The 25,989-nt window shown below is 43.8% G+C and overlaps 1 protein-coding gene across 1 annotated transcript in view; it reads left to right on the top strand.

The window, feature by feature from the left end:
• SAXO1 (stabilizer of axonemal microtubules 1) overlaps positions 1 to 25,989 on the top strand; it is a 103,004-nt gene that overhangs the window by 54,074 nt on the left and 22,941 nt on the right. Inside the window, exon 2 of the mRNA XM_045079655.1 lies at positions 20,442 to 20,621. Coding sequence (XP_044935590.1) covers positions 20,442 to 20,621 — 180 coding nt within the window. The remainder of the gene's footprint in view (positions 1 to 20,441; positions 20,622 to 25,989) is intronic.

Raw genomic sequence — 25,989 nt, 5'->3', positions numbered from 1 at the left:
ATAAAAAGGATAAGACGATGGCGATAGCAGTGATGCACTCTTGAGGGATTACTGTGTGCCGGGCTTTGTGCCAGGTGCTTCCCATTAGTGTGGGTGTGTGGTGTCCTTTCTGGTGACGCTGGATCACTCAGCAGAAATCCAGAAGATCAAGGACTTTGGCTGCGTGTAGTTGGAGGTCAGCAGGCTGAGTGCGTGGATGTGCGTGCGCGCGCGTGTGCGTGTGTGTGTGTGTGTGTGTGTGTGTCTGCACTTATGCATGCTTGTGGGCTGGCGGAAAGAGAGCTTCTTCTCCCCTTGTGCTCATTTGACTGCTTTCTGAACCATAAGCGCTAACGTTTTGGAATGTGCCTGCTGAAAAATGAAGGTTTATCATGCAGAGTGTGAGATTACAACCACAAGCTTCAGAAAAGGGTTTCTGAGCTTGGGGGAGAGTTACAATTAACCTCGTAAAGAGCGCAGATGAAAGTCTTTCCCACAGTTACAATCAAAGACACTTTAGGCCACTCTTGCCCCTGAGGAATAGTTGCTTTTTATGACACGTTTTAAAGTTTTATTTCAAAAACAGTCTGCATCTTAAAGCAGAATGTTGTCCACTCCCCAGGCCACCACTTACAATGTGTTTCCAGTTTTCTCAGTCATATCACCAAGGGTCTGGATGTGAGTTGCTACCCTCAGCAGATCCACTCGAGAAGGATCTAGCCTGACTTTCCTGTGCTCAAGATCTCATCCCCACATTTCCCAGTTATTTTCTTCTGAGAGGCAAGTCTGGAGTTCGCATTGTTACGTTGGAAAGGATTGTCTTGTTCGGTCCTCTCATCTTAGTCAAGGAAACAGAGGCCTGGCCAAGAGATGGAAACCCGTTCTATCCTGTGCTTCTTCCTATACCCAGCGCTCAGCAGTTTCTCAAACCAATTTCTTGCCCACATCTTGGTTTGGAATGCTTCCTAATTGTGTCCTCTGTCCCTGTGCACACATGGGTCTGTCTCTCTCTCTGTGTGTGTTGAAACTTAAATATCACATATCTTTTCCTAAGGCATGGAAACTGAGACTAATCACCTTTCAATAATCTTCCATTGATCACCAAATGTTGCAGGGATTGACTCATAGCTTGAGGGCACCTAGGTATTATGGTTCTGCTGGGATCAGTGTGCAACTTGTTGTCATGGAATTTCAAGGTGAGTGAAATTCACATCTCTTTCCATTTTAGTGTATGTACTGCTGAATAGAGCACAGCTCCCATCTCTCTCCTACTGTGTGCTTTCTCCCTACTTCAGACAGTCTCACTGGCCCCTGGGCACAGCCTTCAGCTGGCCCTGGCTCCTGGATTTTATTGTTTGAAGAATGCTTATTTATTAAAGCACAAGCAGGGGAAGCAGCACAGGGAGAGCAAGAAGCAAGGAGCGTGATGCAGGACTCGATCCCAGCACACTGGGATCATAAACTGAGCCAAAGGCAGACACCTGACTGAGCCACCCCGACACCAGTGAGGAATGCTTTAAATGCTTTCTCCACCATCCTATGCCTTCTGACAGTGACTAGACCAAAGCGTGGCATTTGACCTAATTCTGACGTCACGGGCGTGTGTGTCTTGCATTTGTACCTCGCTCAGGGCTACTGCAGTGGCCTGACCTCTCTCATGGTGACTGCAGGCTCTTTCTTGATCAGCACTCACCGCTCTCCTGGTCCAGTTTGGCTCAGCACAGGGCCACTCTTGGCAGCCGCCTGCTGCCAAACTTGTGAACTTCTCATTGCTTTGAGCAGAGAAGGCAAATGATTCTTTTTTAGGTGGCACTTCTGGGTGGTTGGCAGAGAATGTCTGAGATGCGTGCCCTGAAGTGCTGTGATTAGTGGTGTCAGACACGTGTGGGGAGAGGTGGGGGGTGGGGTGGGAGGGTGGGCTGGGGGCGCTGTGCTGCCTCATCCCTAGCCAAGAAGACAAGGTGTGAACTTCTAAACATGGCATACCAGACTCTTCATGATGTGGTTTCTGCCCAGAATCGTTGGCCACTCCCAGCCCGCGTCCTCCGTCCATGCTTTTCTTGCCTGTTTGTGCACACTGGCACCAATGTCTTCATGAGGCACAACGGCCTCTTTTTCCTGAGCGCCAATGTCAAGAGCTAAAGATAGGAAGTAATCCATGTGTGCTTGGGTGACTGGGGGGGCTCGGTGGATTAAACATCTGCTTCAGGCTCAGCTCAGATCTCAGGGTGTTGGGACTGAGACCTGCATCAGTCTCTCCGCTCAGCAGGGAGTCTGCTTCTCCCTCGGCACACATACTCTGTCTCAAATAAAATCTTAAAAAAAAGGAAATAATACATGTGTCCTTCTATCAGGGAATATGTATTTTTTCTTTCTAACCTGAACACCCAGCGCGGTGCATGGCGTGGAGCGGGAGCTTTGGGAAGGCTGCGGGAATGAATCCGTATATGGGCAAATGAATAAGCAAAGGAGCAGAGATACGTACTGTTGTGCAGTGTTTAATTTGTGAGTGGTCGGTCAGGATTATCGGATAATGAGGGTAGGATAGGTAAGACCAAATGATCTACTCTGTCTAGGACGATTTCTGCATCTTTTCACATTCTTGAAAACAGTTTGGGAAGGCTGCACAGGAACGGACCAGCATGGGGGTATCTGCTCACACAGCCAGAGGAACCGAATAAAACCCTGTTTTGGAGTCGGTCGGCAGGATGAGGCTTGTCTCTGTAGCCAGCACACCAGGCACATCCTCGTGTGGCTCACGTTCAGTCAGCAGGTGAGGCGATGAGAACAAGTGCAAGGCACAATCTGAGCTACGGCTGCTTCATTTTTTCCAAGATTTGTGTGTGCACGAGCTATATGGTGCAATAATCTGGACTAATTAGTACCCATGCACCTAGGTGTCTTCTGAAATTGCATTTGGCTTGCAGTTTTCCATGACATCCTGTCCAGCCCTACTGGGATATGTGACTGCATGGCATCTATGTTGGCTGCTGGTGTAAAGGTGCCAGTGCTTGAGAATCAGTGATTCGCCTCTGATAGTGTAAATAAATAGGCATGATTTCAGTTTGGTGGATCCTTAAAACCTGTTATTCCCCTCGCTGGAGTTTTCCCTAACCCTTAATCTGGTAACTCCCTGTTCTATGGGGACAATGCATAAACCTACCTTATTTTGTTAGAATCCTCTTGAGAACAGATTCTGTTGGTGGCCACTCAGATTACTCTCCACACTCCATCTCTCTTGCCTTTTGTCCATTATGGTGACCAAGAAGCCAGACCTTTGACTTGTAGCTCCCCTTGCAGCTTGGGGGCAGCATTATGATCTGGTTCCAGTGAGTGAGAAGGCTTCTGGGCAGGGGTTTTGACTTTACCCTTGGTTGCAGAGGGCAAAATAACCAGCATCCGGGGCTGCTGATACTGTGTCTCTCAGTGGAATTTGCCTCCTAGAGTCTTGTGGGTTGGAAGTGGTCTCCACCTTTGATCCTGAAGGATTTGAGACTTAACATAATGAGAACACAAAAAAAGGAGAAAAAGGAACAGGCAAGAGCAAAGACTGGAGAATATGAGGAAGGATGGGATTTGCTAGAAGCTGTGGTGGGGGGACGTTCTAGCCTTGCCCCCCTTAGGCTGCTTAGAGGGTCAGAGATAGAGACCCTGGTCCTCTCCCTTATGAATGCCCCTGTGTGGCTCTCATGACTGGACTTTTTTTTTTTTTTTAAGATTTTATTTATTTATTTGACAGAGATCACAAGTAGGCAGAGAGGCAGGCGGCGGGGGAGCGGGGAGCAGGCTACCTGCTGAGCAGAGAGCCCCATGTGGGGCTCGATCCTAGGACCCTGGGATCATGACCTGAACCGAAGGCAGAGGCTTTAACCCACTGAGCCACCCAGGCGCCCCTCATGACTGGACTTTTGTGGCCTCTGGGGTCTTGGTGCACCATGGCCCACAACCTCAGGTCTGAAGTGTTTTCTGTGCCTTTTGGTTGTGGTGAAGATTAAGTGAGATGCTACACATAGAGACTTAAGATCTGTGCCCAACCCTTGGTGCTTAATAAATACTAGTGCTTTCTAAATGTTAATGACTCATCTTGTTACCTTTGAAAGTGTACAAATCTAGTATGCAGTTTATACCTTTATGAAGAAAACGCAAAGGCCACATTTGTCAGCTGGTGTGATAGAACTGTTTGGTGTTTGTTTCTTCTGTGATGGGAGACGAAAAAAGATTCTTGAGAGCCAAGAATTTTATTCTTGTGAATTTTCTTTTTCTGTAAAGAAGGGCTATCTCTACCAGAAATCAAGAACGGACTTAACACCCATCATGTGTGTAGATCTGTCTGTTCTCTCCTAACACCTCCTCATTCCCTAGACCTTTGCCAGCATCTGGGAGGTCCAGTAAGAAATGTTCTTTAAATCCTCTGCATTCTTCCAGAAGCCCAAGGGGTTTAACAAGTTCTGATTTTAGCTAAAACATATAAACCAAAAAAAAAAAAAAAAAAAAAAAAAAAGAAAAAAAAAAAAAAAAAGAACAATTTCTGCAACTTGGTTTCTTTATGCCAGGAATCTTTGTGGTTTTTGTCAAGTAACAAAGCATAACCTGAATTTTCTGTTATTGTTTATTGGGCAGTCAATATAAAGCAGGATATTTCTTCAGAGATAAGAAAGCGTGTTGCTGTTAACACATATGATAACATATTTTATTGAATGATTGTGTTTCACACAATCCATATAAAGTTCCTAGCAGTAAACTTTAATTGCTGGAGAGAAGAATATATTGAAAGAGTACAGTTGGAAAGAGGTGACTTAAAAATTTTCCCTTTAAGCCAAACATCTGAGAAATAGGGAAGAATCATTAACGAAATCAGAGACGACTTTGACATATTGAATTATGAGCACACAACACAATGAAATAATTTTGTTACAGCCGCTCAGCTGTGGTAATAATTAAACTCAAAATTCAGCCTTCTGCTTTTTGGGGGGTGGGGAAAGGGGTGTCATGAATAGTGACTTCAGTCCCTAGGAATCAAATGCTTGTTTAAAAATATTTATGTTACACGGAGGAATAAATTTAGTGCAATAAGGCAGTTTTTCTACCGTCATTCCACTCATTGTTGAAATTACTTTTCTTTCACTTTAATGACATTATAGGATATTTGGCTCAAATTTTGAAAAGCTCCTTAGAGGCAGAGAGAAAAAAAAATGCAGATTAGCAATAGTAAATCTTTTTTTGATTGAGGTTAGAATAGCTGTTGAAATTTTGCTATCAGTTGAGATTCCAAAGGTTTCCAGAATTCAGGCAAGCAGCAGTGGGGTATGGGAATGTTGAGTTAATGATCAGGTTGGTAGCTAATGAGCGAGTGGTGGAGAAAATTCTCACTGTCTGAACTGAGGCATTGACTACTAGATTCAGATCTGCCTGCATGTTTTGCTTGGCCACATGCTGCTTTGAAGGACAAAGTGTTCCTTTCTGTGGTTACTCAGGTGGGAAATGGTCTCTGGTGGGAGGTCTGGGGCAGGAGAGAATGCACGGAAGCCATCTCTCCTCCAATATCCATAGCAGGAGACAGGTTTATGTTTAGAGACAGAAGAGTCTCCGGAGACTTTGACAGAGCCCTTGGCATTGAAAATCTGAAAATCTGACATGGAGGCTAAAGATACCTCAGCTCCAAGTTGTGGGGCTCAAGGCTGTGGGATGTCTGTCTGTAAACCCTGTGAAGTACCTGGTAATTCACAGTAATTTGTAAGGCACTTGACAACTCTCAGGCCATTCAATAACTTTGTGTAGGACATAAAGACAGTACTGAGCCCCAGAGTTGGGATGTCAGGATGCTGTGCTGGAGGAGATGGAAGGCAGCTATGCCTGGCATCTTCCGTGGACCTTTGGCCCTGCTCAAGCCATTGCTAGTTCACCTGCTGAAACTCAGAGCTGAAAGAGGGCTGGGCTAGATGTCCGCATACACAGGGTTAGGGAGAAGGTAGTGGCAGCACACCTGAGCTGATGGCTGGTCTTTTATTTACAGACTCATGCAGAACTTCCAGTTCTTTCCCCAAACTTGAAGTTGAGAGAGAAGCAGGAGTCTCTTAGGAGCTACTGTAGTTTGGGGAAATCTGACCTCAAAGATGACAGCTCATGGTACTCTTAGCCAGTTTCTGATCATCTCCCAGAAAGGGGCTGTGTTTTCACAGCCCTTCATGGCTCTTTATGCGAAATGAGAACAAGGGCCTGTGTGGAGGGAGAGAGTATGAAACAAATTAATGCATGTGCGGTGGTGGCTGTCAGCTAGCTGGTGGAAACTGACAGGGTATATAGTAGTAAAACTGTTGTCTTTCTACCTTAATTAATTATATGAGACATTTAACATGTGGAAACATCAAGCCAAACATCTGGGGTTTTATAGGCAGTGGCGTTTATCCAACTTTAGACTCTCCCTGCTTTCTAAGTAAGATCCATGCTCATTGGGTACCGTTCATTCTTCAGCATTGTAAGTCAGAGGCCACTCCATCCCCAACTCCAAGCTCTGTGATTGTGGGAGGAAAAGGGTCTCAGATTCTGAGTGATTAACTTGAATTTTCTTCAGAAAGGAACTAGATATGATGAAAAGAGCGTCTCTTGAGAAGTCAGCAAAACTGGCCCTCGTCCTGGTTTTACCACTGATTTTGCTGTGAGGTTGACCAAGTCTTGAGCCCCCTGGCCTTGCTCCCACATCTGGGATATGGGAAGGGGGTTAGTAATTTCTGTCTTCCTTAGCTGTAGGGTCACAAAAGGAGTGAGACCACATGGAAAATTTCTGTAAACTATGTGTTCTACAGTTCTGTCATCCAGTCATCCAAAAAAATTTTTGTCAACTTGTAGGTATTCTGGACCTTGAGCCTAGCTGGTTATAATAGTGAACAAAATATCCTTCTTATCACCCATCCCCCATCCCCCACAGAAGGGGAGCCTAGTCTGGGCAGCAAATAAGCACTAAGCAGTTTTTAATGTTGTGGGACTAATGGTATGATAAGAGTGACCACAGAGTGCTAAGCAAGCAAAGCCATCTTGGGTCGGGGTGAGGTGGTGGTGGGTTGAGGACAGTGATTGTTCTAAGATCGAGATTAAACAGGCTTTGGTTGCTTTTGCAATGCCTGAAAGAGAGCCTTGGGAAGATTTGTTTAGCACAGCTGTCGGATTTCATCTAAAATTCATAGGGTGCTTAATAGATTTCTTGAAGACAGTGAAACTCCAGTGAAGTATGTGAGCTTGCTGCTTTTTGGCTGGAGGACACTGAAAGGCCATGTGGGAACAAGCCCAGTGCAGCTGATACAAATTTCAGAGTGTGAGAAGGGAAGCTTCCTTAGGTTGTTGGCTCTGCACTTATCATCAGCTTAAATCAAAATCCTGTTTTGTCCCAGGTGGTTGGACTAAAGCCCTATTAGCCTCAAGGGAACTCTTGCTTAAGCAGATACACACTTGTTTCATGTAGGCCCTACCTCTTAGGGATTTGTTTTAATATTTCTTTCATTAAAAGAATTTAAATCTGCAAAAAAAAAAAAAAAAAAAAGAAAAGAAAGTGATCAACCAAACCCCATGTACACATTTCCAACACTGATAATTATTAAGATTTGGTTCATCCAGTTAAAGACATCTTGTCATTTTACCCCTTAATACTTTATTATGCATCTTGAAAAGTATGGACATTTTCTTATATAACCACAATGTCATGATCACATCTAAAAATCAGAGAATTTTAGGGTCACCTGGGTGGCCCAGTCCACGGACCAGCTGACTCTTGATTTCGTCTCTGGTTGTAATCTCAGGATCCTGAGATTGAGCCCTGGGTTGGCTCTGTACTCAGCATGGAGTCTGCTTGACATTCTCTCCCCCTCTCTCTGCCCCTCCCCCTGCTCATACACGCACGTGCTCTCTCAAATAAATAAATAAATAAAATCTTTATAAAAGATTAGAAAATTTTGGAGACTTTTCTTGTTCTTTCTCTTCCCCAGCATTTCATTTTGAAAAATTTCAAACATCCAACAAAATTAAAAAGATTTTAGGGATGCCTGGGTGGCTCAGTTGGTTAAGCAGTTGCCTTCGGCTCAGGTCATGATCCCAGCATCCTGGGATCGAGTCCCGCATCAGGCTCCTTGCTCGGCAGGGAGCCTGCTTCTCCCTCTGCCTCTGTCTGCCTGTGCTTGTTCTCTCTCTCTGATAAATAGATAAAATCTTTAAAAAAAAAAAGATTTTAAAGTGAACATTTGTATATCCGCTGCCTGGATTCTAGCATTAACATCGACGTATCTTTCCATCCATCCCTCCATCCACCCATCTTTTTTTTTATGTATTTCAGAGTAAGTCACAGAAGTCAGCAGACTTCTCCCCTAAATAGTTCAGCATTCATATCGTTAATGGCAGCACGATATTTTTGTCCTTTTTCTTCTTTTGAGGTAAATTTACAGTGAAATTCCTAAATCTTGAGGTGGTATTTGCTGAGTTTTGAGAAATTCCACTGTTTGTGCAACCCAGACCCATACCATATATGGAACATTACCAACACCTCAGAAGGTTCTTGCATTCTCCTTCCCAGTCAGTCCCTTCTCTCACTCCCAGTGGTAACCAACAATCTGATTTTTTCCCACCACTAAAGATCAGTTCCTCCTGTTCTAGAATTTCACATAAATGGAATCATAAAGCATGTGCTCTTTTGATTTGTTGTTCTTCTGCTGAAAATGTTCTTTGCTGCTGTATGACTGAAAGTACTTTTTTTTTTTTTTTTTGCTGAGTACTTTTTCGTCAAATGATTATACCACAGTTTACCTGTGCTCCCATTGATGGATGTCTGGCCTGTTTCTAGTTTTGGTTAAACGAGTGTGCCTCTGTGAACATTCTTGACTAACTCTTTTTTTGTGAATAAAGGTTTTTATTTCTTGTGGGTAAATGCCTAGGAATGGAATTGCTGGGCTAGGAGGTAGCCCAGAATGTAGAAATGACCATACATTAAAAAAGAAAAGATTTTTTAATATATTAGACAGAGAGAGCACATGAGTGAGCAGGAGCCAGGGGAAGGGCAGAGGAGGGGCAGGGAGAGAGGGAGAGAGTACTCCAAATAGACTCTGTGCTGAATGTAGAGCCTGATATGGGGATAGGTCTCTTGACCCCAAACTCATGATCTGAGTGGAAACCAAGAGTTGGAGTCTTAACCAACGGAGCCACCCAGGCACCCTGAAATGGCTATGTATTTTGCCAAATAGTCTTGGACTATTTTGCATTCCTACCAACAATGGAAGAAAATTGGTGTTGTTTCACTTTGTGAGCAGTAGCTTTTGTCAGTTTTTAACATTCTAACAATTCTGGTATGTGTGTAGTGGTATCTTACTGCAGTTTAAACTGATGTTTTCCTGATGATGCATATTAAGCATTTTTGTCTATGTTTATTATCCATTCGTGTATCATTTTGGTGATGTGTCTGTTCAAATCTTTGGTTGTTATTTTTTGTCTTTATTATTGAGTTATATTTAATCTTTATATGTTGTGGATCTCAGTCTTTGACTGGATATCTGTTTTGCAAATGCTGTTTCCAAGTGTGTGGCTTCCTTGCTTATTTTCTTAATGGTATCTTTGAGCAGGTTTTGACTTGGACAATGTCTAACTAATTCCTCCTTTTATAATTACTATTTTCTTTGCTTTCCCTTAAGTTACAAAGATATTCTCTTCGGAAACATTTATAATTCTAGATTTCACATCTGGGTTTGTAATTCAGCTCAAATTGTGTGTGTGTGTGTGTGTGTGTGTATGTGAGAGAGAGAGAGAGAGATTTGAGACAGGTCCAAAGATTTGTTTTTAAAAACCAATTTCTAGGCTTTGTTTACAAGGGGAAGAGCCATACAACAAGGGTAAACAAACATGAGTATAGGTGCTGGGTTTCCTCTTCAGCCGTTTGTAATTGTTCTCTGCGAGGCCATGACCATACCTGGCCCTGTTCTTGTATGCTTCCAGCAATCATACATTGAGTGCCCATCAGGAGCCATGCACCAAGGTAATGCAACAAGACCCCCCGGCAGGTTAGACTTGAGCAAGAGATTACCAGCATGTGTGTGTGAATGTGGGCAAGAGCAGAGTGAACATGAACTGATGTGGGGGTTCGGAAGTCCTCCTAGAAGGAGGTATTTTTGATCTAAAACCTGAAGGAAGTGAAGGGGAATGGGTAGGAATGAAGTTCTGGGTTGAGCGTTGCCAAGTCTCTGGGGAGGCTTGACTCTCTAAGAGTTAGAAAGAGAAAGAGCCTTGGCAACTGGCCTGTTTCTCTCTCTCTCCTCTTCCATGTGTCTGTTTCCAAGGGTCCATGGGGCCCCTGCCAGAGTCCCTGCCCTGTATCTTCTGAAGATGCCCTGACCAATTGAACTTTCTTGAAATGGTTTCTCCAGTTAATGTCAGTACTTTTTTGCAGAAGAAACTCTTCTTCCTTTTGACTGACAAGGGGAAGAATAGCCCCGCACACATTCTGTCTTGCTCTCTCCAGGCCCGCAGTTTCTCCCAAAGACCCCTGGCTCTTGCTGACTTCCCTTCTGTCCTCCAAGCCTGAGTGCTCATGGCCTGCCAGGGCTCCTCTCCTGCCATATCCCCTCAGATTCCTGTCTGCCAAGCCACAGCTCTCCCCAGAGACACCAAGCTCTGCTGCAGAGAGTCCTGCACCTGACATGGGTCAGCTGGGCCTCTTGGGCCCTGCCCTTGACCATACTACTCCTGGAAGCAGGTCTGCATTCTCTCTAGTTGTCCCTCAGCATCCCCCTCCACCCCCCCTGCCCTGAGTGCCCTGTGTACACTTTGAACATCTCTTCTGGCTGCCTTCCCACCTCATCTGCTCTCCCTCTTCTGGTGCCCTTGTACTCTGGGTCAAGGCTGTCAAACTGGTGCTGCTGATTCCCTTCTCATCTTGTCTCCTGAGCCTCGTCCACCTTCCTTCCTCCATCACATCTCCTCTGCAGCCCAGGCTCTGGCTCCATCAATTATTTTTGCTCATCAAGGGATCCCGCTCTTCTAATCTGTTTCCCTACCTACAGAGAGATGATCTGACTTCTGTCCACGGGCTCCTGATGGTGATCACATGGTTAACAATTCTTAGGTACTTCCTGGGTAGTTTCTTGAGCTCCTGTTCGATTTTTCTTGCCACTTTTGCTACCAGATTTTTCAGCATGGTGGTCTCTCTCCCTCCACTTCAGCAGCCTCAATTCATGGCTCCACTAAAGGCAATTTTCAGTCAACAGAAGAGATGTCTTTTTGTCTGTCCTCAGGTCTTTTTTTTTGTGGCATTTAACTGTTGAACACTTAAGTCTTTATTTGACCTTTACGTCACTGAATTTTTTTTTACTTTTTTTTTTTTTAAGATTTTATTCATTTAACACAGAGACATAGTGAGAGAGGGAACACAAGCAAGGGGAGTGGGAGAGGGAGAGGCAGGCTTCCTGCCCAGGAGGGAGTCTGAGATGGGGCTTGAACCGGGACCCTGAGATCCTGACCTGAGCCGAAGGCAGATGCTTAATGACTGAGCCCCCCAGTGCCCCTGAATTTTCTTTTTATTGTGAGGTTTTTTTTTTCTCCCCCACCCTGCAACTTCTTTGTCCTATTTCCTAAACCTAGTGCTCTTCAAGGTTTTGTCCTTGTTTTTATTACTTTGTCTTCTTAGGGAGTTCATTTATACTTTTATGGCTTTGTTGTCATTCTGGATATTTTCCAAAGGTGTCATTCCAGCCAGTCACCATTTTCAATGGTGTGTGGTCATCTCCACCAGTATTCCCTTCCTTTCTTTCCTTCCCTTTTGTTGATTGGCTGATTGATCCACTCTTCCCCACTTCCCTAGCCTGGCATCCTTGACAGAAATGGCTAATCAATCAAGACAATCTTTCTCCCTAAACTCAGTTGTGACCTCAGGTTCTCTTCGCTGTGGCCTCTGAGGCGCTGCTGGTTGGGTCATCGTTTGCACCTGTCATGTTTGTACCAAATGGTCTTCAGGTTGCTTACTCTCCTTCCCATATTTAAGATTTTGGACCTGCCTTCTGTCACTCTAATTCTGATCTGCTGAAAGACAAGTTGCCACCAAAGAGTTCTACTTTATACTCCCTGCTCACTTCCCTAGTACTGTGGGCAGAACATAAGCTGGAGTTACCAGATTTCTCACAATGTTCTGATTTTTTTTTTTTTAAAGATGTTATTTATTTATTTATTTATTTTAGAGAGTGAGCAAGCGCTTGTGTGTGAGCAGGGGGAGGAAGCAAGGGAGAGAGAGGATCTCAACCGGACTCTGCACTGAGCATGGAACCTGATATGGCGCTTGATCTCACGACCCTGAGATCATGACCTGAGCTGGAATCACGAGTCAGAGGCCTACCTGACTGAGCCACCCAGGTGCCCCTGTTCTGACTCTTTAAAGATCTGTATAGAAAAGGTAGGTAGGGAGTATGAGTCCTTATGTCTCAACATCGGCATGAAATATATATCTATGTATGTTCAAAAATGGTCCCATGTATCTGTTAATAAAAACATTTTCACTTGTCCTTTGGCTCTTTGGGTATGTTATAAAGAGGAAAGAAGAAATTTTAGTAAACAATTTGGAAGTTTATCAGTCACTGAAAGTATATAATATGCATTTCAGGAAAAGCACTAGCTTTACTTACCAGCAGAGATTACTTGGGTTGGCTTTGTGAGCTGCTCATGTTCAAGGAGACCATTCCAGAGACATGGGTTTTCCTCTGAGAAGATCCTGCCTCTAGGAACTTCAAGTTTTGTTATTCTAGACACCCTGGACTCTTTCTGAACTATCAGCGTGGAATGTGACTTTTATGACTGGAGGTTTGCTGATCCTTGGCAGTTTCTCCACTACTAGACCCAAGAATGCATTTTCTGCTCTGTTTTCTTCCCTCACATAGCAGCTGTGACAGGTCACAGACTCCTAACTACTGGAAAAAAGGAAAAATGGGCTGTAAATCCTTAAAGAGTGTGAACTTTGAGTTTTACATTGGATTGTAACTGGAAGTCAGTTATGTGGGAGGTGACGTGGGACGTGGGCTGAACGTTGCTGCTGACCAGCTGTGTGACCTCAGGCAGCAGCTCAGCATCTCTTGGTCCCAGCGTCCACATCTGCCTGAGGAAGCGGTAGGGCTGGCTGATCTCGTGGGTCCTCTGGACCTGGCGTTCCATGTTCTTTGTTTTCCTGGTTGTTATTGTTACTGCTTGAATGATTTGCTCTTCTTTGGATGACATCAAAGATCTGTGGAAAGGTCAGAGTTTTGCACTTGATCTTAGCCCCAAGGCCAAGAAGCAATGGAAAGGTCAGAATTTTAAAGAGTATTTGGAATTGTATGTCTTTGTGGGTTTCTTTCAGAATAGTTTTAGGGTCTTTGGGAAAGAGGAGTGTGTCTTGCCTTGGAAGATTCTGAGTGTAGTGAAGGGGAAGGGACAGGTCTAAGAGCAGCCTATTAACTGGGCTGTCCCTACATTTACCCGGGCATCCAGAAACCAGAGGTATTCGGTATAGGTTGGCCTCCCCTGAAACCACACAGTATATGGCTGTGATTAAGGGCACAGGCTTTGGAATCAGGCAGAAGATCTGGGGTTTTAGTCCTGATTTCATTGCAGTCTGGCTATGTGGCCTTGAGCAAAATCACACCTCCCATGTCTCAGTTTCATGTTTATAAAATGGGGATAATAGTGTCTTGTTTGTGGCATTACTATGAGGATTAGACGGGATAACATATAAAACTCTTAGCCCATGTGGTGGATAGTAATTGCTCAATAAACAGCCTATTAATTTCAGACTGCTTGCCTTGGACTAGGCTAGTCCTTTTATCTCCAGTATTTGATTTAATCCACATAATCCTACAAAGTAGAAGTTATCTACATATCGGGAAGAAACTGAAGCTCAGAAGAATTACATTAACTAAGGAAAAAAAGGCTCCTTAACAGTACACAAGCAGTCAGTGACAGGCCTAGAATTGGAAACCAGATCTTCCTGCCTCCAAAGTCCCTCTCTGCCATGTGCATTGCCTTCCGGAGTGAAGGAGAGCCTTCTTCCCTGCCCACACCAGGCTAAACTCGGGGGAGTCTGGGAAACCATGGTAGAGGCAAGAGAAGTCATTGCTATCCATAGATGCTATATTGTTTACAAACAGGTCACCATCTAAAAGAGCATTGGAGGGCACCTGGGTGGCTCAGTGGGTTAAAGCCTCTGCCTTCTGCTCAGGTCATGATCCCAGGGTCCTGGGATTGAGCCCTGCATCGGGCTCTCTGCTCAGCAGGGAGCCTGCTTCCCTCTCTCACTTTCTCTCTGCCTGCCTCTCTGCCTACTTGTGATCTCTGTCAAATAAATAAATAAAATCTTTAAAAAAATAAATAAGTAAATAAAATCTTAAAATCTTAAATAAATAAAAATAAAATAAATAAAATATATTTAAATATATTTTTAAAATAAAAATAAAAAAATAAAATAAAATCTTAAAAAAAAAAAAGAGGATTGGAAGCTTCTGTGCTTGAGAAATTCAGTTACAGTACCCTGGCTATTGTTTGTGGTGCTTGTTGGTGGCCAGAAGAATTGCCATGCTGTTCATCAGCTTTTTGCCAGGATGAACATCTGTGTTTGCAGCCATGAGGAGAATTGATCTGAAAGTTTATAAGTAAACGCCCATGTAAGGCGGTATAGAAAAATGTTCCTGAAAGAGGTAGGGACACAGCCAGGCACACACCCAGAGGAGACAGTGAGTCCTAGCCCGTGACAGTGAAGTTGCATTCTTAGCAGCTTCCAAGAGTGGTGGTGGTGGTGGTAGGCATGGCTTGCAAGATGGGCCTTGAAGAACGAGAAGCATTTTGGGAATATGGAAGTGGCAGGAAGGAGGGCAGTTCTGGAGAGTGTCACAGGCACATGGAACTGAAGCTTGGCTCTGTGGAGCGAGAAGAATTAAAGGAAAATTCAATTTTTCCTGTCTCTTAGGGCCTCTGTTTATGTCCCAGGAAGGCAAGTCAGAGAGTCCAAGTAGGAGATAAATGTGATATGAATCAAGAAAAATATTTCTAGGTACATTGTTCTTTCTTCTGCTTGCGGAGAACGCTGGCATCCAAGGGTTGGCATTTCTTTCTTGTGAACCTTCAGATTCTAGATTGTGCTACTAGCCACCACCTTCGGGGGCTAGTAAGCCCTTGAAATGTGGTATCCATTCCTTTTTTTAAAAAGATTTTATTTATCTATTTATGTATTTATTTAGTGCGTGTGTGTGTGAGTGGGGGTGGGGAGGAGGCAGAGGGAGAGACAGAATCTCAAGCAGACTCTGTGCTGAGTGTGGAGCCTGACATGGGGCTCGATCTCACGACCCTGAGATGGTGACCTGGGCTGAAATTAGGAGTTGGACGCTTAACTGATTGAGTCACCCAGGTGCCTCGAAATGTGTTATTTCTAATTGAGACATGCAGTCAATGTAAAATGCCTATTGGATTTTGAAGTTGTAGTATGAAATTAATATCTTAATTTTTGATATTGATTATATGTTGAAATGGAATATATTGGATTAAATAATATATTCAAATTAATTTTGCCTCCTTTTACCATTTGAAGGTAGCTACTAGAACATTTAAAATGTGTGTGGCTCTCCTACCTGGCTTGTATTCTCTATCAGGTGCTGCAATGCTAGAGGAACTTGTCAGATCTTTAATGTTCTCTCATCCATTCTATGGATCCTACAGACCTAGATGTCAGGAAATGAGTCTGGTCATTCAGATGCAAAAGAGAACTAGATGCTTTCCATGGCTGGGTTGTACACATGGTTATCTGAACTTCTGATTTTTTTTTTTTTGTCAGCATTGTGAGGACATTGGATTAGATAATCTCCATAGCTCCTCTTCTTTACTTATTTTTAAAGATTTTATCCACTTACTTTTCAGTGAGAGAGAGAGAGAGAGAGAGCATAAATAGTGGGGAGCAGTAGGCAGAGAGAGAAGCAGGCTTCCTCCTGAGCAGGGAGCCTGATGCGGGACTTGATCCCAGGACCCTGGGATCACGACTTGAGCCGAAGGCGGGTGCGTAACAGACAGCCACCCAGGCATCCCTCCATGACCCCTTTTAAAATTCAATTTTTAAAATTCCATAGTTCTAGCTTGGAGTCAGTGCTCAGAGTCAACTATTATTCACCTTTTCTATGTTCTGTTGAAAGGTTTCCACTATTCCCTTTACCAAATATCAGAAAAAGTCAGGATTATTTCCTTTTTCCTGTGGTCCTTTAGTAAATTCTGGAGTGGAAAGACTTTAGATGGTCCTGGTAAGGAAGCCTCCCTTCCTTTTGCCTTCTCTGCCTAGTGGCCCCTAGTGGGCTGGTTTGAGTGTGTACCCCCAGCCTGGTGGCCATGGCAGCCCCTCAAAGGATATGGGTATCAGAGTTTGAAGAGGTCTCCTTTCTTGGGCTCATGATTGTCAGGCTTACTTTAAAATACCCCAAGCTTGGGGCGCCTGGGTGGCTCAGTGGGTTAAAGCCTCTACCTTCAGCTCAGGTCATGATCCCAGGGTTGTGGGATTGAGCCCCACATCAGGCTCTCTGCTCGGCAGGGAGTCTGCTTCCTCCTCTCTCTCTGCCTGCCTCTCTGCCTACTTGTGATCTCTATCTGTCAAATAAATAAATAAAATCTTAAAAAAAATAAAATACCCCAAGCTTGGTGATTCCACATTCTTTTCCCCTTCCTTCCTTCCTTTCTTCCAATCTCTCTCTCTTTTTAAAGATTGCATTTATTCATTTGACAGGGAGAGAGCATGCATAAGCAGGGAGAGCAGCAGGCAGAGGGAGAGGGAGAAGCAGACTCTCCATGGAGCAGGGACCCTGATGTGGGACTCGATCCCAGAACCCTGGGATCATGACCCGAGCCGAAGGCAGCTGCTTAATTGACTGAGCCACTCAAGATTCCCTCCACACACTTTCTTTAATCACTCCTAGGCCCACTAAAAATTAAGAATTGAAGTGTTTCCCTTTTTGGGGAAAAAGGTGGCAGACCGACAAGGAGGAGATACCGTGCTTGGCGACTTGAGAGTATACTCAGGGCTTTGGGTTAAAGAGTAAGGCAAAGGAGGGGGTCCTAGGAGCAGACAGGTGGTGAAACATTTACTTTCAATTAAGAGTTTGGTACTTCAGAGTGAGACAGATTTTAGTTAACTAGCAACGAGTTCAGAACAACCCGGCCGCCTTCCCTTTAGACAGATAACATTCCACTTCAAGGAACATCAGTGTCTGAGTGGAAGCTTATTGCTTTATTGAAATCCCCTCTCACAATACCAATCACAATGTAGTATTTTGCCATGAAATTTATTTTTCTTGAGGAATAAGTCTTTATAGTGTGAAGTCAAAAAAAGTAACCTTATGGAAAGGGGGGATTATATAAAAACAAAGTTTTACTGGTTTGCAAAACAAGGGCCCTGGAAAGGGAAAATATTGCTATGCCTGTGGGGTCGATTTTATTGCAAGTGCTTGAATCAAAGTTATTCTTAATAAAATCATGACTTTTTTTTCTCAGAGCGCGGGTGAACAAAATAGATTGGCAGAGGCATTTTTGGTAGGCAGCAGTTCTTGGCTTTTGATTTGAGGTTTGTAGGAATCCTGAAATGATAGGGTGCTAATTGGTTCAGATTGAAACCTCAGGTAATTGGACTGATGGTGAACACAGGAATGGTAATGATATCTAATGTTTACATAGCATGGGATGCGGTTATTTTGTTTACTGTGCAAACACAATTATCTCTTGAGTGAACAGAAGATGAAAGCACTCACTGACTCATGTAGCCATGATTAGGGCCCATTTTATTAAATATATAAAATGTTAAACACAATAATCTTTGTCTATGAAATGCCAACAACATGCATTTTGAAAAAGAACAACTAAACTTTTATTAAGTGTATTTAACACTGAAATTTGTACCCTCAGGGTGGCATATTTATGTGGAAGATTTCCTTGTCAATAATTAGGAAAATCTAAAATATTGGGAACCAGTAGTACTTCTGTAATAATAAAAATAAAAAGTAGGGGTGCCTGGCTGCCTCAGTTCGTGGAGCCTGTGCCGCCTGATGCTCTGGGTTGTAAGTTTGAGCCCCATCTTGGTGTAGAGATTACTTAAAAACAAACAAACAAACAAAAATGTTAAAAAAAAAGAATGTGGCAAGTTTGTGCTATCTTAAGGCTTTTCTGATACACAAACCTACAAATGAGAAAAGAATCATATAGGGATCTCTTTCTCTGTCTTATAAAGATTTATTTAGAGAGTGACTCCAGAGTGGAGGAGGAGAGGGAGAGAGAGAGATTGACTCTCAGACAGATTCCCCGCTAAGTGTGGACACTTAACCGACTGAGCCGGCAGGTGCCCTGCAAAGAGTGTTCTCTCTAAAGGTACTTGTTAATATGCAGTACTAGCCGTATGAACCCAACAGGTGTTGATTGTTTTCTCTAGGGTCTGGGAGGTGGAAGAAAAGTACTGGTAACAACTGTGGTGGCAGGAAAACACTGATACAGAGGGAGGAACTTATTAACAGCAGGAATAAATAGCATGCTAACCATTGCCTGGAAAATGCTTTAGATGAGAAGAGTGATGTATTCTCTCTCTCTCTTCCCCCATGTGCTGCCCCAGAATACTGTGTATTTTTTTTTTTTTTGTATATTTTGTTTCTCTAATTAAAATCAACGTAAAAAAAAAGTTTTAAAATAAGCCATTCTGTGCTATTCCTTGGTGGAAGGAAGTTGGAGATCACAAATGTGTGGGTTTGTGGCTGTGTTGATGTCTGAAGACAAGAGGTGCCCCAGCTGGTTGGTAAGAGTTGTCTGTGGCATATGAATAATTGACAGACTGCTTAGGTTTTGAGAGCTCCAACGGCCACCCTTTGTCCAGCGATAAGTAGAATTCTAAGGTTCATTTATTACCATGTGTGCAAAATGGGAAAACTTGCCATGAATTATAACTTCAAATTCTTTTCTCTCATCTAGTTGTGTAAAGAGACCTCACGTTTATTTAATAATATATTTCTGTATCTTGTCATTTGATCAGTAATTATTCATTGGCAGATAGTCTGCGGTGTACCAGGCAGGATAAGGGACTCTAGCAGTGAGGAAGATAGAGAAGGTACTGAGCTTGAGAGACAAGAGACCGTGATCAGGCTCACCAGCAGACCAGCCAATGACTGCGAGCAGTAGGTGATGGGAGAGGCACGCGCTGGGATGAGAGAGCCTCTGTGCCAGGGGAAGGCTGCTGGGTGGATCTTAGGTAGAAGATAACCAGTGGAAGTCTTTCTGTGGGGGCAACAGCTGAGGCGAGACCCGAGGAGGAGCCAGGCTTTCAGTGTGCAACAGGTTTCCATAGCCAGTGGCATGGAGCGAGCTCAGAACTGAGGGGGTTTTGCTCCGTGTGATGGCCCTTATCTGGAAAGGTGACATTCTGAGTTGATCCAGGTACCAGCTAACTAGGAAAGGCTTAGTGCACAGCCCTGCAGTGCAGGGTCAGGTCAGGTGTTGAACCCTGACTGCTGGGTGATTGGGAGACCAGCTGGAGCATCCCTCAAAAGGCTTGGGGCCACAGCGATTTACCCACTAGGGCACTGGAAGTATTTCATATTTAAACAGGCAGTATGGCATCTGTGTGGTTGACCATCAGTTATGCTTGTGTATAATGTTGTGATTTAAGGAATTTGGGTGATGAGCCGTTTGCTGCTATCCAGCATTAAAAAAAATTCTGGTCGCTTCCTAGTTTAGTAGAGAAAAGTTAAGTTCCTGTTTTTAATGCTCGCAGTCTTTTTTAAAAAAATTTTTTTATTTTTTATAAACATATATTTCTATCCCCAGGGCTACAGGTCTGTGAATCGCCAGGTTTACACACTTCACAGCACTCACCAAAGCACATACCCTCCCCAATGTCCATAACCCCACCCCCCTTCTCCCAGCCCCCCTCCCCCCAGCAACCCTCAGTTTGTTTTGTGAGATTAAGAGTCACTTATGGTTTGTCTCCCTCCCAATCCCATCTTGTTTCATTGATTCTTTTCCTACCCACTTAAGCCCCCATGTTGCATCACCACTTCCTCATATCAGGGAGATCATATGATAGTTGTCTTTCTCCGCTTGACTTATTTCGCTAAGCATGATATGCTCTAGTTCCATCCACGTTGTCGCAAATGGCAAGATTTCATTTCTTTTGATGGCTGCATAGTATTCCATTGTGTATATATACCACATCTTCCTTATCCATTCATCTGTTGATGGACATCTAGGTTCTTTCCATAGTTTGGCTATTGTGGACATTGCTGCTATAAACATTCGGGTGCACGTGCCCCTTCGGATCACTACGTTTGTATCTTTAGGGTAAATACCCAGCAATAATGCTGGCAGTCTTGATTTGAAAACCTGGGGTCCCATTTCGAGAAGGTGGCATCATCAGACTGGCTGTATTCTTTCCCAGAAGATAACAGACCTGACTTGTGTCTTTTTTGTAGGCGGCATCACTGTCCACATCTCCCTACCAAGATTTATGATAAAATAGAGAAACCATGTCTACTCTCCGAATACACCGAGAACTACCCTCTCTATCACTGTTACCTGCCCAGAGAGTCCTTCAAGCCCAAGATGGAGTACCAGAAAGCATCCATACCCATGGAAGGCCTGACCACATCAAGGTGAGTGCAAGCAGAATAAATGTGTGAATGCTCACAAATAGAGTACTGTCCAGGGCTAAGGTACGATATGAGTATAATATGCAGTATTAGTGCATCAAGGTACAGAATCAATGTACTGTATCTTGGAAAAGTAATCCTACATTTGTTAGCCTGCTCAGTTTTTTCCAATCTCTCTCTCTCTCTCTCTCTTTTTTTTTTTTTTAAAGATTTTATTTATTTATTTGACACAGACACAGCGAGAGACACAGGCACAGTGAGAGAGGGAGCACAGGCAGGGGGAGTGGGAGAGGGAGAAGCAGGCTTCCTGCAGAGCAGGGAGCCCGACTTGGGGCTCAATCCCAGGACTCTGGGCTCATGACCTGAGTCAAAGTCAGACACTTAACAACTGAGCTACCTGGGCACCCCTCCCAACCTCTTCTTCCAGAGAAAGAATTGATACTGCGAGTCTAGGGGTGAGGAAAGCTAAAATGATCCACGTACCAAAGGGTTGGAGGTTAAAGAAAGTATAAAGGGAGGAAACAATGGCAGGTGGGGGGAGGCTGGAAAGGGAGTTCAGGACTTTGGCACCTAAGCTCCAGGTCGTGATGGGGATAGTGGTGAAAGGAAACTTGATAGGGACGGAGCTGTTTGGAAATCATGCCCCAGACTTTGAATTGGGATCCCCTTGAATGTTTTTCAAGAATGACCATTTTGACCCTTAAACAGCATTTGACTCTTAAGCAAAATGGGTTTGAACCGCAGGGTCCATTTACCTGTGGATTTTTTTTTTTTTCCCCAATAGATAGAGTGCTGTAAATGTTTTCTCTTATGATTTTCTTCATAGCTTTTTTCTAGCTTATTATAAGAATATGTCATATTACATATCACACATAAAATATGTTAATTGGTTGTTACTGGTAAGGCTTCTGGTTCACAGTAGGCTATTAACACTTTGTTTTGGGGAGGCAGAAGTTATGTGTGGATTTTGAATGCATCAGAGTCATCATCCCTTACCTCTGCATTGTTCAAAAGTCCTTTTAGATTGCTCTTGACCTCTAAACTCTCAGATTCTTTAGAGAATTCAGTTTGAGAGACTGAACCACCTGGCTCAGGGTAGTAGGGTTGCAGAGAGATTTCCATTGAGAGGGTGGGGAAACCGATCAATTTCGGGTCTGCTCTGCATGTGGCAAGGCTATCAGAATCTGCTGCTGACACCTGGTTAGTGACCCCTGGGTGGTGATCTGTGACCTGTGATTGGTGACCTAGTGGAGTAGAAACATCTTGGACGGTGGTTGAGCAGTGTCCCAGATTGTATACTTGGAGCCCTGATGGGACCTGAGAAAGGGACGGCTTCTCTACCTCCGGCATTCCTCATCCCTACAGGGGGGGGATGGCTGAGAGGTGGAGATCCTAGACTATGTAAATTAATGCAGCACAGAGCTTGCACATTACAGGACTCAAGACCTGGTAAATTTTCTTCCAATTGCTCCCTCTTAGCTCATAATTTTGTGCTTTCCTAGTAAAGGTCCCAGTAGTTCAGGTGAAGCAGAACGGCTCTAACTCATTCTGCCTCCAGGTTCTCCCCAAAATGGGCCTGTTTACATCCTCTTTTGAGATTGTGGTTTGGAGGCATGAAGGATTCCTACAAAAAGCCGCTATGTTCTAGATCCAAAGGAAGTCCATGTATGAGTTATGAGGCAGAAAAACCCATGAAGAGATAAAGGAAGCCAATGGATTTCTGATATTAAGGCTGGGAGGGAGTTGAGGGCCATGTCTGATGCAAGACTCCACTGAGATCATCTCTTTTTTTTCCCCCCTCAGCACTTCCCCCTGAATCAGATCATCTTTTCCATTTTTTAAAAGATTTTATTTATTTATTTGACAGAGAGAAACATAGCGAGAGCAGGAACACAAGCAAGGAGAGTGGAAGAGGGAGAAGCAGGCCTCCCTCTGGACAGGGAGCCTAATGCAGGGCTTGATCCCATGACCCTGGGATCATGAACCTGACCCGAAGGCAGGCACTTAACGACTGAGCCATCCAGGCTTCCTTGAATCAGATCATCTTCATGTGAGACAGACATCTAACATGATTTGGTTTACGCAGAATGTTTGGTCAGTGCTGATGAAGAGTCCTAGGCTTATGTAATGCTTTGAGGGTTGGATGTTGAAGGTTGCTCTTTATTAGTTGGTCACAAGCTTAGGAGGATGAGGGTAAGTCCTCTGTAGCATGAGTCCTGCCCCATCACCTAGCTCTGAGGTCCCCATATGGGCCCCACACGCCTTCCTTCCTCCCGATGGTGCTTTGCGAAAATGAAAGCTTCCCTTCTGACCTGTCCTCAATTATCCTTGCCTCATGTCACTAAAAGCCATAAACCTATCACCCAGAAGTTCCCTCTGTCTCTGCCAGAGTGACAATACCATTCCTGTCAAAATGTGGCCAAAGTGGAGGATTGCTGATACTAAAAGAAGTTCCAAAACAAGTTGTTCATGACTGTAAGGGTCATAAAAGAAAAGGTGACAGGATCAAGGTTACCCATGGGAAGGAAGAAGAGCAGAAATTCTTCTCTCTCTCCTTTATATCCTTCCCCAGAGAGAGGAGTTAAGGGGAAGATGAGCAGAGGGCACCTCTTCACTCACCTGCACCTCAAGCTCATTGTATCTCAGCCTGGTGCCTGCCATGCTGGACACTAGTTTGCATAGACTGGGAACGTCTCAGGATTCATTTTTTTTTAAAAAAGATTTTATTTATTTATTTGACAGGGAGAGAGATCACAAGTAGGCAGAGAGGCAGGCAGAGAAAGGGGAGGAAGCAGGCTCCCTGCTGAGCAGAGAGCACAATGCGGGGCTCGATCCCAGGACCCTGAGATCATGACTGGAGCCGAAGGCAGCGGCTTAACCCACTGAGCCACCCAGGTGCCCCCAGGATTCATTAAAAAAAAAAGTTTTAGTGAGCTTTTATTAGGATAAATGAACAAAAACCAAGATGTTACCAACTATGTTTTCTGAACCACAGAAGCTTAGCAGAGACTCTGGTCAGTATTCTTGCATATACAGCAGACTTCTGTCTGAAGAAATGCAGAGAGGTCGTCATCTGAGTGCTCCAGCAGAGGCTTCTGGGGGAAGGAACCGGTCAGCCCTGTATCGGCACACCCCTCTGTCAGCATGGATTGTCACTTCTCTGCCTTGAGGACCCTTGTTACCTGACCATCCCAGCCACTTCTCTATGTAAAGGGACCCAACTTAGTTTCTGAGATTGGACATGGGGCTGCCACCTGCTGAATTTTCAAAAAGTCACATGGCTCAGGGCTTGGCTGGGTTGGGTGATTAAGTCCAGACACAAAAAACACCTGGTTTCTGGAAAGGTTATCATCCCAGCATGAGGCATGATTACAGCTGCACACAACTCTTACTGACTGTAAATCTTAGGGATTTACAGCAGGTGCCAAGAGGGGAATGCTTGTGATTTTTAGCCTTTCTTAGCACGAGGCAGTCTCTTGCAGCCCTTCGTGAGTCTCTTCTATAGGATTTGCCTTTAGTTTGAATGGATGGGAGATCAATTTATGAATAAGAGGTTTGCACTTCAAGCCTCATTTCCCCTTAGGCATGTCACCATGTAAAACACTTGGGCCCCATTCTAGGACATTAGTTTGTTAGGCAGATCTCTAAGGATGGTGGAATGGATAACCTGAGAGGAAGGAGGTAAGTCTTCAAGATGGTGTTGCATTTTATTCTAAGGGGAGGGGGGGTCATGGTGGGAGGGGTGTGAACTGGAGGCGTAGGAAGGAAGGAAGACTAGGGTTCTGACTTGATGGGTTTGGCTCAAGGGCAGAAGGCAGCCAGCTGGTATCACATATTCCTTTATTTATTGACAAGACTCTTGTTTAAACTGTGTGGAGTTGGGTGGGGGTTGGGGGAGAGCTAAAAGAGAAAAGGCATTTGGAATCCTCTTCAAATGCTAGGAAAAAAGCAGGAAAGTTGGTAGTGGGCTAAGTCTTTCCCTACTCATTGACTTATACCCATTTTCTACCCAGAGCTGTACCCTTGGGAATATACCTACTCCCCTGCCCTATAGATTGGGCCCAAGAATTAAGAAGAAATGCAGAAAGAGGTCTCAGCATTAGACTTGCCTGGGAATTTCAGAGCCTTTGATGTTGTGGGTTTTTGATTGAATTTGGGAACATTTTGACCATTATTTCTTCAAGTGCTTTTTCTTTCTCTGAGACACTGTCAGTCGTTTTTTTCTGTTTTTAAAATCAATAGTTTCTGTTCATCTGTCTTCAAGTTCACAAAGTATTTCCTCAAGCTCTATTCTGATATTAAGTGACTAATTTCAGTAATTGTATATTTCATTCATGGAAGTTACATCTGATTATTTCTAGATAGTTTCTATTTCTCTTATGAATTTTCTACATTTTAATTTATTTTGACCTTATTTTGCTTTTTATAATTAAGCACAATTAGAATAGCGGCTTTAGAAATCTTTGTTTGCTAACTGTAGCATCTGGGTCTGCTTGATCTTCAGGATTATCTTTTATTTATTTATTTATTTATTTAATTATTTTTTAAAGATTTTATTTATTTATTTGAGAGAGAGACAGTGAGAGAGAGCATGAGTGAGGAGAAGGTCAGAGAGCGAAGCAGACTCCCCATGGAGCTGGGAGCCTGATGCGGGACTTGATCCTGGGACTCTGGGATCATGACCTGAGCCGAAGGCAGTCGTCCAACCAACTGAGCCACCCAGGATTATCTTTTTTTTTCTCTTAAGAATGGGTCATATTTTTCTGCATATATGCCAGTGATATTAGATTGTTCCTGTATATTGTTCAAGTTCTGTTGCAAAGACTCGATTTATTTTTTCATTCCTCCAAAGAGTTTATTTATGTTACTGTTTTTAAAGACAGATAGAAGGGTAATTTGATTTGATTCAAAATGCAAACTGTCTTCGGTGGTACCTCCAGTCTCAGTTCTGGTTTTTTTTTTTTTTTTTTTTTTTTTTTTTTTTTTTTTTGAGAGAGCACATGAGTTGCAAGGGGCAGGAGGAGAGAGAGAATCTTAAGCACGTGGGGCTCGATCTTATGATCCTGAGCTCATGACCTGAGCTGAAATCAGGAGTCAGACACATAGCTGACTGAGCCAGCCAGGGGTCCCATCAGTTCAGTAATTTATCATTAGCATGGTTGTTTGTGAACTCAGGGGGAGCCCTGGGTGCATTTTATGTACAGAAGCCAGAGCTTCCTGTCTTGGCTTTTCTCCTTTCTAGGATTTTTTCCTTATTTTCCAGCATGTGTGGTTGCCTCAGATTTGGTCCTCTGGTTCTTCAGTCGGATATGGGAGGTTTTCTGTTTATGTTATGCTGCTTGGCTTGGCACAGATTGGAGCCTGCCTTCAT

Source organism: Mustela putorius, unplaced genomic scaffold (assembly GCF_011764305.1).
Source record: "Mustela putorius furo isolate JIRA1106 unplaced genomic scaffold, ASM1176430v1.1 tig00000421_pilon_pilon_pilon, whole genome shotgun sequence".
In the NCBI taxonomy this organism is placed as follows: domain Eukaryota; kingdom Metazoa; phylum Chordata; class Mammalia; order Carnivora; family Mustelidae; genus Mustela; species Mustela putorius.
Note: the sequence above shows the minus strand (reverse complement) of the source record. Positions and strands in the feature narration are given on the sequence as shown.